This window comes from Rhipicephalus sanguineus, chromosome 5, assembly GCF_013339695.2.
Source record: "Rhipicephalus sanguineus isolate Rsan-2018 chromosome 5, BIME_Rsan_1.4, whole genome shotgun sequence".
NCBI classification, from domain to species: Eukaryota; Metazoa; Arthropoda; class Arachnida; order Ixodida; family Ixodidae; genus Rhipicephalus; species Rhipicephalus sanguineus.
Genome location: NC_051180.1, coordinates 180598758 through 180612426, shown reverse-complemented (window position 1 = coordinate 180612426; position 13669 = coordinate 180598758). Strand labels below are relative to the sequence as shown.

The window sequence follows — 13669 nt, the reverse complement described above, 5'->3', positions numbered from 1 at the left end:
TACCGGGGGAGGATCGTGGGAAAGGACCTAGAAGATCAACACCCACTTGCTCAAAAGGCGAGCACGCAGGCGACCGGCGGGAACTTTCGTGGGACGCTTGCGGCGCTGACACCTCGTGCAGCTAGCGACATACTGCTCGATAGTCTGACGCATTCGTGGCCAATAAAAACGCTCTTTAGCTCTATACAGAGTCCGCGCTGATCCCAAGTGGCCGGAAGTGGGGTCATCATGCATGGCACGTAATATCAAGGAACGGAGGCTTTCCGGTACCACTAACAACAGTAAAGGCCCAGTTGCTGTGTAATTCTTCTTATATAGCATTCCATAGGCGAACACAGAACTGACGCGCTACCTGAGAATCTTGAGCGGCAGAAAAGTATGGCTGCAACTTTGGATCCTTCAGATGTTCAGGCTCGAACACGTCCCCGTCGAGAAAAGCAGGATCAAGGGAAGAGAGGTAACGATCGACGTTTTCTGCCTCGCAGTCCGTGGATTTGAGAGGTAGTCTTGAAAGGCAGTCAGCATCGGCATGGCGCCGGCCGGTCTTGCAAGATACAGTGAAGTCGTACTCTTGCAATCTGCAGCCCAGCGCGCAAGTCGACCAGATGGATCACGTAGACTCACAATATCAATTAACGGCATGATCGCCTGCACACAACGACGCACAGAATGCAGGTTGCACGGGTCAAACGACCACGGGCAGCTGCCGCGCCGGGAACAGAACACGTCACGGCACCGAATGAGCCTATGGCGTTGCTCTGCGAGTGAGAGGTCGTGGGTTCGGCCCCGGCCGTGGCGACTGAGGGCGCGGAACGAGGGCAGACAAAAACCTGTATTTAGACAACGAGAATACAACTTACAGTGAAAATTATTCAGCGAGGTCCTCACCACGGCGATTCAAAGCAAGTAAGACCTCCACAGAATTTAATTAATTTTATCGGGAGATGACGTCACTGAACAGAAGGATCGCTACAAGGCCTTTGACATTTTTTACTGCGCCGGTGGCATCCCCGCCAAGTTCGATTTTACCTGCCAAGTCGATCAATCAAAGCTCAGCAAGTTATGATTCTTTTTTTTCTTCCCTCGAATGTCGAAGTATTTACGAGCAGGATATGTGGCCCACTCGGACGAGAAATGTGCACGATCTTCCTTTTTCCCAACGGTCAGCACCAACATCATGGCGCGTTTTCAAATTATTATTTGCAAATGTAAATAATGCGTCATCTGTTTGTAGGTACACCTTTGCAGACACGAAAGTGCCAACGTTAAGCGTATGAATAAATCGCGACTATTATTTACACGTGTGGGACAAGATTGCACGTGAAACGGCCTAGTGTTCTCAGGAACCAATACACCCAAACACGCGCTGCATAAGGCGCCAATATGCCCCTGGAAAAAGACAACACCCGAAAACCGATCCCGCAAAGTCACTTCTTCTTTCGTGAGGTTCACACTTTTGTTCAATACCAAAGGATGTTTTCCGCCAACAACATACAGGATGTTTCAAGAAATGTGTCCGAAAATACTAATAAATGCGATCCAATATTTGCTCGCTGCCTTCATAATGACTTTTCCTGTGGCGGTAGACATCTGAGCTCTAGTCTACTAGAGACATCAATTACACCAGAAACCGAAGAAACTAAATTAAGTAACTTCCTGACTGGTGAAGATAGGCGGTCGAGTCCAATGGGAGAACTGAAGTCTATCCTGCGAAGAGCCCACTGCCGCTTTGATATTTCGAAAAAAAAAGAAAGAAACGGCCTCTCGTAATTATTGCGGAGTAATGAAATTCGCGCTACTGTATCGGAAAAACCGAAACCAAAGTGCACGTTAGCGCAACTAGACGATGAGCAGAATGACGTCACTGTTCACGACCACGATTTGAGCGGTGTTAGTTATTCTGCATTCGTTAACGTATGTACGCCACGCACGCTGTAATCGCAAGCACAGCCCGCATACCCAGGAAGCGAAGTCGATCGATGGTTTATTTCACGACGCTCGTCCATAATGGACGTCTCGGAAGAGCATGCCAGTAGCGCTGCACCGCGTTTCGGTAGAATTTCATCATACGTCGGCAGACAAGCGGTCTGGTTTTATCATTCCATCAAAATTGGTCGGATTTCGTCACTCCGCTAAAACTGACGGCATCCACTTTTTGAAAACCCCAAAGCGGCAATGAGCTCTCCGCAGTAAGAACTCAAATTCTCTCATTTGACCCGACTCTGTCTCCGCTAATGAGAAAGTAATTTCTTTAATTACTGCCGTAATTGATGCCTCCAGTCGTGTTCAGATGTCTACCACCATATAAAAAAGTAATTATTAAAACAAAGAGAAACTACTGCATTTCCATTATTAGGATTTTCGGTCAGATTTCTTGAAACACCCTATATAGCCAAAGGTTCATCTTTCCTCTCTTAAACATTTTATTAACATGCGATCTGCACTACATAAGCGTTACTCCCCAAATGTTTGAAAAGCAACTACAAACCGGTCTACCGAAGAGATGCTACATGTGCAACCGGTATTGTTGAACCGCATATACAAGGCAGTACAATCGATAGAGCTTACTCAAACGCACCGACATGCGCGTGTCACATGCACATATTTCTATCAAAGGGACGCTCCCCCGCGCACTTCGATACGAACTTCGGTGACCGGTGCAGCTATTTTTCTTAGACAAAAGATGTTCGCATTCATTAGCGTACTAAAACGCATGCCGATGAAACTGATATCGGTGAAGGACGAACCATTCCAACAACGACCGAGCTGACTGAAAATATCAAAATGCTGGAAAAAGAAGAATAAACACGATCAGTATTAATTACGGCACATTTTAACGCGAATTCAACTGGTCACTGTTCGTCACTCCATCATTCAATGGGTCACTGCACAGCACCAACTATTCATCTCTTCTTGCGCTTGCACGTTTTATTCCTGAAGCCTAGCTTTAGTCACAGACTGCCTTTTTCTACACGATGAAAATGTACAACCAAAATTGTGCTTACCACGGTGAAACAAGGTCAAAGCCAGGATTTTATCTCGGGGGAAGGGGTGATCCGATTTCCCCCGAATGTGTGTTTGCGTGGGTACGTGTGTATACACACACTTTCAATATTATGGGGTCGGTGGTTGAACCCTCCTCAATCAGCTATCTGCACTGGTGCAGACTATCGCGATCTCAGTTCTCCGTAAAGTAACATGCATTGTGAAACTGGGAATTACTGTCGCGGATGATATGTGTGGTCGTGTCTGGCTGAGCATTCCAAGAATGCATTGATCCAGGCGACAATAGAAGAAGCGACAGACGGCACTTGTGCCGGTGTTTTAGTGCTGTTAGCATGTGGAACAGCTGTGTGCATACGTGTACGCTGAGTGCCCTGGCATATAATAGCGAGTTTTAGTATAGCGGAAAACAGCAAACGCAAGGGTTTAGCGTTAGCGTTAGCGTTGCGTGCTCCTAACTGCGCATGAGCAGAACGTAAACGTAGCCCGAGCTCTTACGTACGAACGCTATTTCTGGAATATAGCGTTCAACGCTAACGCACGCAAGAGATCCCGTACGTAAGGCAAGATGGCGGTGCCTGTTGAAGTGAGAGCCGTCCACTTCGAATCTTTGTAGCCGTCGTCCTGCATTATTAAACTTATTCATTCCCTAATAATGTTCGTGTTTGATTTAGATTTGAGTAATGAGGCTTCGCCAACCGTGTACCGCCGATAAAATAGCTCCGTTTTTGAGATACAAAGTGGATTTGCGCTGCAGAAGGCTTAGCAAGATTTGTTTGCAAGGTTCGCTCATGTTTTCTGTAGCAGCGCAGAGATGGCGACGCTGTCTTTAGTCGCCTCTTTCCAAGATACGGCCACAAGTGAAGCACATACATGTCAGGCGTCGTTTCCCTTCATGCCTTTCGCGGCAGTGCATGAATGTGACGCGTGATGCGTCCCAGCTTTAAAAGGCCAAGTAATAGGGGTGTTGAAGAATTCTCGAACGCGGCATGTCGACAGAAACCAGTGTGTCAGAACTCAACACTTCTGCAAACGCGACATGGAGACGCAACAGTCGTGACTTTGGATCAGCTCGACTTGGTGGCGCTTTTGTGGATTCTACAGTGCATTTAGTGTTTTTATGTCTAGATGGCGCCGTATGTGCTTGCATTAGCGTTAGCGGGAATGCCTTCCGCTCTACTAAAAGACCACCAGTTGGCACGCAGCGCGTTCTGTTTTAGCGTTAGCGTTGAGACGCACGCTAACGCTAACGTAAGCGTTTCCCGCTATACTAAAACTCGCTAATGTGAAAGAGCAAGTGAATTGTTACATCGAACTGAGAGGGCATGCAGCGTGTTCCCTCGAAGTGCGACCGCAGTGTATCATTAGAACACAGAAGGCACAGTCGACCCAGATAAGAAACGCATCAGACGACCGCGCACCGTCGGACATAAACACCGGCATGCCATACGTTCCCTACGCCCCCTCGGTATTTGCCAGCCTACTACGAACACACAACACAGATTACAGCTGATCCGTGGCCAGGCCAAGGAAACCGGTTCTTCGACGCAAGGAATCTCCCGAGGAGGCATCAAAAGAAAATCGCCGAAGCCCTCCCGCGCCAAACAAACCCGACGAAAATAATCTCCGGCCAGCATGGACCAAGGGGGAGGGGTCCCGCGCGCATGTCTTCTGTGCAGTTGGCAAAACGCTTTTCTTTCCGGCAACACGGCGTCGCGCTGCAAAGCCCATTCAGGCCGAATACTTTGTTTTCTGTTTGCCCAAACAGAGGCTGCAGGCATGTTGCGGTACTGCGTACGCGCTACACACCACGGGAAAAATCACAACGTCGCGCACAACAACGAAGCAACTGCAGTCGCTAAAGATCGTATTGCTCGGGCCGTGCCTACACTGTCCGATGCGCGGCAGTGTGTTCCAAACACGACCTCCTGGTTCAAAAACTATATTCGATAGAATTTGCAAAGCTCATTGATAGTGGTTCAATAAGTGACAGTTCCTCGTACGGGCTACGACGAGGTGCTGTGCGGGCAGACCTGGCATCCTGGTGTTTTGGCGACGTATAGTCATCAGCGCGTCTGGTGGGTAGTCGGAGAGAGGCGAAAACGAAAATCGTCGAGGAGCCCAGCGGCGGGGGCCGAGCATTCCGTCGAAGAAGCCCTTTTTGGTCGCGGCGCCCGAGACGGCTCTAGGCCTCGCTCGCGGTAGCTCGTCTGCTCGCCGCCAAACGCGCACCACTCACCTTCGATGCAGACGACGTGCTCGCGGATCTGTTGAGCCAGCAACGGATCCGGAATGACTTCCAGAAGGTCGTAGATGGCGTAGATGCTCGGGTGGACGCTTTCGAAGCGCTGGATCTCCTGCCGAATGGCCAGAGAGTTGTTGTAGTACGGCTGCGTTCGGTTGTTCATCGCTTGCGCTGATCATAAGGCCACAACGAAACATTCCATCGCAGCACCCCCTGACCGCACACGCTACATGCACTGAAGTTCTGGCACCATCTTCTCAACGAAGCACGGCTGCTGAGACACACACACACCGGCAGCTAGCGGCACCACAGCAGTCCCGTGAAGGCGGCAGAAGCGGGCGCGCTGCAAGCACACGGACGCAGACAGACGCGACGCGAGAACGCACGAACGGCGCATAGTAGCGACACTATCTTCGCTGTTCGACAGAACGCGAGTATGCGCCGCTTGAGGGCCTTCAGCGCTAGTAGCGCCACCTGCGATGCGACATTTTGTTTTCGTGGCCACTACAGGGAGCGACCGCCGCGCCGCCATCCGATAGCGCCTGAAACGCGCTTCTGGGCACTTTTTCTCCCTGAAGACGGCCGCTGGCCTAGGTACTGAGGAGGAGAACGCCCCTAGCTCCACTTGTCCCTAAAAGCGCTTCGCGCCGGTGTCAACTCACGTCAAGGTAAGTTCTTGCATTCCTTGTTCTGCGATGTTTTCTACGCGCGACGATGAAATTTCTCCACGCAGTACGCATCTCACTTAGAACTATTTTCATCGTGACAGTTTTTGTATCTTCTTGTAGCCTGGGAACACCGTTCAATTTGTGCGACAGAAACTTATAGCTTCCGTCTCACGCTATTGTATGGAAACGGTTGAATACCGCTTGTAGTTACTTTCTTGCCCTAGAGTTGAACTAGTAAAAGGTTTGTGACACACGTTTATGAGAACGAATGCAATAAGCTAGGTCTTCGCTTGTACATTAGTGTGCAAAAAAAAGCTTTTATTTGCGCAGGTGCCCATGTTGCGAGTGCAGTCGTAACGCTTTGTCGTTGGATCCGAGCCCATGGAGAAAGTTGGATCTGTAGAGCTGTATGTAAGTAAACTTTGTGCGTGCATATTATTCGTTTGACCATTGCGAAATATGTCAGAAGTGGTGTACTAATCAGTGCACAAAAATTGATCTGCCAACGTTAAACAAAAAGCATTTAATAAAGGCTGTTGCTAGGGTTACGTCCAGACGTAACTGTAATCACCGCTATCGTTACGTCCAGACTAAAGTCCCTAGATTTTTCCCTGTTGAAGAGCAGGGAAAATCTAGGGACTTTAGTCCCTAGCTTTTCCCTGCTCAATGTACTCACGTTCCACAAACGTGAGTACATTATTTTCCTGTTGCTCAGTGAAGGCCCTCTGCGCCCTTCGGGCGCGGCAACCTAATCGTGGCTTCGCCCTCGCTTCGCGAGTGCGGACAATGGCCGGTTGGCAGGGTCACGGTCACGCGCTACTGGCCGCTGTCGCGGCCACGCGCTGTTTAGCCCGCGCAGCCTGCCCCTTCGGGGCAGGCGGAGGTGTACGTAACCCAACAGCCGCGTCGCGCTTCTCTGGCAACAGACTTCAGCAACACCTGAGACGAGACAAAAAAAGGAAAAAAAAAAAAGCACCAGCAGCGAGGTTCGAACCAACGTCCTCGCAGTTCCGAGCACGATACGCTAGCCGCTGCGCCACTGAGGCCAATCGATTCGGTAGGTCTAACGGGCTGTATTTGTATTTCCACGCTGGACGTAACTTTTAAGACTCGTTATTCTTACGTCCAGACGTAACTGCAACGGCTCGTACCGTTACGTCTAGACGTAACGCTAGACACTCCCTTTAATAAAACTAATGAGCCGTAGTGTCCCCACTTCACTGCTCATGGGCTTTTTCCCATTAGCTTAATGGGCACAGCCACTGCTCTGCCAGGAAGCCAGACATGAAGTTCAAGGGGACACAGCTTTTGCATCGGTCTGGCTTGAATGAGGACAACTTGCGCTGTGATTCAAAATTTTATTTTCAAGCCGTTGTTCGAAGCTTTACAGGAGGCTAACACATACAATAGGGCTCTCGTGGTTCAAAAACCGTGGGCAGGACTACCGCTCAAAGTAAAAGAAATCTAGGCTGAAGGTTTACAGGTTAGTATGATTGAAAATTGGGCGAGTTGGTAACAATTCATAGCTGGTAGAGGCAAAACAGTGCGAAATAACAGAGACCAAGGACGAGTAGACACGACACGAGTGCTGACTTTCAACTGAAAAGTTTTTTGAAGAAACATCATAATATACTCTTACTGCGCATGCTCTTACAAGGCAAGAAACTCATGACGACGTCATGGCATTGAAGTGGTGTTCGCAGCCAAGAATAAAGTTGGTGATATCTGCACAGCAGTGCGGAAAAAGGCCCAGTGGTGAAGGATTCATATTCCATTAAGCACACGAATGTTTTTGTGCCATTGGCATTGTGTACAGCATACCCTTCACGTGTGGAAGTGTTTACATTGGGCAATCGGGGCGACGTGTAAACTCGCAACTGAGGGAGCATCAAAATTCCTTGAGAGGTAATGTTTGCTCTACGCACTTGGCAATGCACTGCCAACATTGCGGGTACACCACAGAATTTTCTAGAATGAGGATTCTTTTCCGCCACCACGACCAGTTGACACGCGAAATCTTCGAGGCCCGCAAAATACAGAAGGCAGGGCATAACTGTGTCTTTCAGTCTTCAGTAGCCCTCCAGGAAAAGGAAATTTCCTTTTTAGATTCTTGTAATCGTTAACAGTGCTAAGATTACTAGCGAGAGCGAGCCAAAGAGCCCGGATGAAAGCATGCCAGTTTCATTACAATCTGTTATTGCCATGTATTAGCATGGCTCTTATGACAAACACCGACATACCGGAATATTTTCTGGCTGTTTTAGGTCAGCAGTTAATGTACAAGCTTCCTAAATTCTTCCATTGCATGCGATATTCTATCATGAATTAGAGGCTCAAGACATCAAGTACATCAACAGTTTCTTCCGTTGTTTGTTATTGAAAGCATGTTGTAGGGATGGGTACGTTTCTGTATGAGATAGATTTTGTACATACCGCAGATCCATATGTGCTCAAATACTGCAGAAAGTTTCAGTATTATCGTCACCATCTTTCAAAGTAGCATTTGGCGTTGTTAGTTGCCTAGTTTCTGAAGGAAGAAAAAAACTGGAAAGTGAGTTCCTGGACTCCAATCTCGAAGGTGATGCTTTACCTCCATGCAAATTCATCGACGTTCGAAAAAAAAAAGAATTCGCATAAGATCTGCATATTTTTGTTGGAATCCTTCGGTATTACTTTTCATGTTGTTAACTAGTTTATTTGTATAGGGAAAGGCTGCTCATTACCTTGTCTGGAATCGGTGCACCGAGTTTGTGTGCTATGCATAATTTGGCAGTTGCAGGGTGGTAAGGCATAGCCTTTCAGATAGCAGACTTGTCTACCATCTTTCTGGTGCTCCTGCCACGGGCTGAAGCCAATTAAATCCTTGTGAAATGTTTGCCGAAGGTTCAACGGTGTGCACACTAACATGTCCCAACCGATCAGGACAGAAGATAGTCAACAAGTTTGGAGAAAATGTGCAAATTCTGCATGGTGCATTCACATTCCAGTGGACATTTGCTGGCTGGCGCATCCTCTTGCCAAAGTCCAACATCAGGGGAAAGTGCAGTGCTGCATGTCTGGAAAAAAGTTCATTGACTAAACACCAAGCGATGTCTGCCAAGGTGTCGAGCTTTCAAAGTGCAAAGAGAGAGTAAGCTTGCTCTAACAAACACAGCAGTGGTTATGAAAATGATAATGTGCATTTGTAAGTACATACTGTCGTAGTGCGCTCAGTACAAAACAAGTAACCAACTAAGCCATGCTGAGTTTTAAATAGCATAGGTGTCAGGGGCGTAGCCAGAAATTTTTTTCGGGGGGGGGGGGGGGGGGGTTCAACCATACTTTATGCATGTTCGTGCGTGTGTTTGTATGTGTGTGTGCCTGTATACGCAAGCAAAATTGAAAAATTTCGGGGGGGGGGGGGGTGGAACCCCCCCCCCCCCTGGCTACGCCCCTGATAGGTGTATTATGTCCGGTACCGCCTCACACAAGAAACGCCTGCTGTTGTGCCGTACCCTTCTACCTATGAACTTGCAGCAGTTGGGGACCTATTAACTGCACCGTGGCACTGATAACGATGTAGACTTTCTTGAACAAATGGCTCGGCAGCTACAAAAGTAGGCTTGCTACGAAACGTATAATGCAGATGGCACTTTATCGGTACTAAAGGTTTTGAAAACGCGCAAATACTTCACAAGCTTGCCCTCGGATGCGTGAACGTTTCTAAAGACACCTTGTGTTTCACTTATAAGGATTTGTGCAGGTGGTATAAATAACCATTGCGGCATCGCAGAAAGTGTCAAAAACATGCTTGGAAAATGTTCCGATTTGTCGTAATTTCTGAAACATAGGATAAGCTGCTGCATGCATATGTTTGACTGACTTCATTGTGCGTTTTGCATGCAGGACGAAATTAGCATTCTGGTAATTTCATAACCAGGTCACAATTGTGAGACATACTGTTGTGGAGGAACTCGTTGATTTTGCCTACCCGGGATTCCATAAAACACCTAAATTTGATTGCACTGTGTGGGACAACATCAACTGTTCAGTTGCACCTGCTTTTGGCTGTTACAAGTTTAGTGCTGTTTACCAATGTTTCGCTGCTGCGCTTACGTGTATTTTGTGGTTGAAATTGCTTTAATTTTAAAGGAGTACTGACACGATTTTGAGACATCGCAAAAGGGACATTTTTGGCTTCCTTGGTATGCAGTGTCAACGATTTCCACACACCAGAGTCAGAGAACACGTATCAAATATTTTAATTTGACTTTGAAGTTTTCGTCGCTGAGCATCTGCAAGCCAGCCACAGTGCAATGGACATTATCCTGACGAGTCAAGACAGTTCCCCCGAGTTTGCAAGTTCTGCATCCTGCATGCAGCCTATATCGTAGAAATCACTGTCAGGGTCACTGGACGACAATTAATGGCGATTCCACTGGGAGATCCGGAGCGGCCGCCGAAATCCTGGAGCGAGCACTCTGATTGCACCAAGCCAAATCTGCCAGTGGAACACGTGAATGCACTGCGTGAGGTCGCTCCGGAAGTTGTTCATGCATACGTCACGCAAATTGGCTCCGGGAACTATTTCTGCTTCCGCTCTGTGTGTTTCCATGGGTCACCGCTGCAAAGCGCGCATTTCGACCCCGCAGTGGCTTAGAGCAGGCGTGCCATTTTCTCGTGTTGCGCTGACAAATATGGGCGAGCGCATGGAAATCTCTTCTTCGATGTAGCCGATAATCTTCGGGCGTGCGCACAGTGGGTCAGGGAACATTTCTTTAAACATCATTTCGTAGAGCTTACGACGGTTCGTCGTAATCGATGCTGCTACTACTGTCAGGACTCGTGCTCTCGCTATCGCTCAGAGCAAGAAGCAAACGAGAAGCTCGCCCAGCAGAGTCACACAGCACCATTTTAGGAATGTAAACAAGTGCACAGGGTGATCAGACCCCGCCTTAAACATGCTGAAGACAACCGAGCTGCCCGACTGTACCGGAAATGACGTCACCGCGTTGCCGGAGTTCTGGCGAAATCCACCTCTGCAAGACGGAGCAACTCGGAACGCTCCGTCGCGGAGTGGGTTGCTCCGAATCTGCCAGTGGAAAACGCGAACTTGCTCCGATCGACCAGTGGAACGCAGATTATCGAACGCAGAGCAAGAAAACTTGCTCTGGCTCGACCAGTGGAATTTGCCATAACTTATCGTTGTTTTTGTGCACCACGGGCAGATGATGGATTTGCCGCTAGTATGTCGCAAGTTTGTGTATCCCCGTGACATCACACTGCTATGAAACATCACCGAGAAGCCGCCCCCTCGATATCAAAACCAAAAGTGTCTTTTTAAGGTAGCGATAAATAAAATATATACGATGCATTCCCAGGCACCACAATACTCGTTTTAGGTTTTTCGACACCAGTATTTTTATTTAGAGCATCAATCCGAAAATTTTTAAAATTCATGTCAGTACTCCTTTAACATATCTTTTTTCCTGTCTGTACTCATAAGTAACCTCAACTCACTTGGTAAGAATCTTTAGCACATAAGCAACACAAGGATGAAAAGGGAGGGACGTCTGCACTAACTTTCAACGAAATAGTTTATTGCACACAAGGCACTAATAGACACAGTAGTGGTGCCCTAGCACTTCACCAAGATGCCATGCAGAGAGGTATGTCGTTTTCTGTTTTATTTTGACAAAATATATGGCACACTATAATCACTTCGCGAACTAATACACAATCAATACAGTCAATTCTTTATTCGAGAAGGATAGTTGCGGAGTGCTAACACAATTGGTACCCACTTTTACAATTTTTGCAGCTTCTATCATCAGTCTCGTTAGTTCAACTCTATTAGCTGATGAAACCTTTGTGTCCTGAAAGAAAGCTTCATACTCTCATGCCCTACACTGTGACGCCAGCCATCCATCGTTGCATTTGTTCACAAGATTACAGTGCTCTCTTAACCTATCATTCATGCAGTGGCCCATTTCCTGACATACCACTTACCACATGAAAGAGGTATCTGATAAACGACAGCTTCTCGGCATGTCCTATGCCGTTTTGTGCAAGAAATTGTCTTCTTTGGTGCTTAACTACTAATTCTGCAAATCGATTTCAGCTTGCATGGAGCTGAAAAACCACTTGTACATTAGCACGTGATTCCATCCTTTCCATAACTGTAGTTGGATAGCGTAACAACTCAACAGGACACACAGCACATGGGAAAGGTTCACACACAACGCGTCGCACAAACAGAAGTGTAAGTCGTAAAAGGCTTAAATTAGGAAGTACCGCTCCATTGCTCTAGTTGGCTGTCCCAACAGTGATGTCGCTCAGAAAAGAATAGCTGATGTGCCATACTTGCACAAAATTTAGCATTACATAAAGGTATGTGTCACATACAAATGTGCAAATAGTTTTCCAGCTCTATGAAAGCTGAAATCAATTTGCAGAATTTGCAGTCAAGCACGGAAGAAAACTGTTTGTAAGAAAACGATATAGGATGTGGTTTGCGGAATGTAGACAAGCTGTTGCTTATCTGATACCTCTTTTCTGCAGTAAGCAGTATGCTGGGCAAACAAGCAGCTGCATGAATGATGGGTTAAGATAGCATTGTAATGTGTGAACCTTTCTTGCAGAACACAAAGGTTTTGTCAACCAACAGAGCTGAACTAACGAGATTTATAATACTATTAGCTGCAGGAATTGCAAAAATTGGGTACCAATCGTGTTAGCACTCTGTCCCTGTCCTTGTCGGATAAAGAATCTGCTTTCTTGATTGTGCAATAGTTCGTTAGTTGATTAGTGTTACGTACGTCTTGTAAAAATGAAGCGGAAAAATACAAATCTCTGTGCATGGCTTCTTGGTGCAGTGTGAGGGCACCAACACTGTATAAATGTTTGCCTCATGTGCAATAAACGATTTTGTTTAAAGTTAGCGCATGTGTTGTGTCTCTCTATTTTTCTCCTCGTGTTGCTTATGTGCAGAAAATTCTTAGTATGTTGCCAACTAGGCTGAATTTTTCCCTAAACCTCTGTCACCCTGTGCTGCATCGTCTGTTGTCTTTTGACCAAACGACAAAGTATTGCTGCTGTGCTTGTGCGTTTGCCAAGTCAGCCTTCCGATTTTTGTTATGGTGAATGGTGATACATGCCTGCTCGATGGAGACACCTTGTACTTATTGTGCCTTTTGCGTGCAGGTTTTTGGACAAAGTCATCAATTCCATTGCTCTTCCTATGCCAAGTGGCCAGGATAATGGTTGAAATTGCTACAATAAAGGTTATGATCAACAACATTTGTTGAAATTTTGCATTTACTTTTGGAAGCGCAGTATAACGCATTCCATGCAACATTACTAATGAAAATGAGTCGACTTAAAATGCTTATGTTGTCTGGAGCGCAATGGATTAAGCGAGTGCCATGTCGGAATAAACAGCATTAACTAATTGTTTGGACAAAAGAACACCGATTTTGCTGATATGAAAAATTCTTGTTCACGGGGTGATGCTGGAGCTGTTTTGACAAGCGTACTTGTCGTCTTCGTGGCTGCAACTTTGAGACAAGTCTTGTCGAAATGTTGGCTCCAGTGACACCCTAGTCAAAGCGTTGTACCATGCCAGCATTTCACAATCAAAAGTTTTAGCTGTTCACTGTTAGCCTGTTACACCCCGGTGGCACAATGTCTTTCTTTATGCCTCAACATAATTTCTATCAAAAGTGATAACTAAAGGGAAGTCTGCATAATATGGCATCGGATCAATTTCTGGAGC

General features: G+C 46.9%; 1 protein-coding gene and 1 long non-coding RNA gene across 2 annotated transcripts in view; one reads left to right on the top strand and one right to left on the bottom strand.

Moving 5' to 3' along the window:
* The window catches only part of LOC119394483 (centaurin-gamma-1A), a 294264-nt gene extending 288677 nt beyond the window's left edge, over positions 1–5587 (bottom strand). Inside the window, exon 1 of the mRNA XM_037661788.2 lies at positions 5243–5587. Within this exon, the coding sequence (XP_037517716.1) occupies positions 5243–5411 (169 nt within the window). The 5' untranslated portion in view covers positions 5412–5587. The remainder of the gene's footprint in view (positions 1–5242) is intronic.
* A 356-nt stretch (positions 5588–5943) lies between these two features.
* LOC125758484 (uncharacterized) lies at positions 5944–13212 on the top strand. The gene is made up of 3 exons (XR_007416120.1): positions 5944–6157; positions 6247–6327; positions 13099–13212. It is a non-coding gene; the product is annotated as an uncharacterized LOC125758484 (long non-coding RNA).
* The last annotated feature ends 457 nt before the right edge of the window (positions 13213–13669 follow it).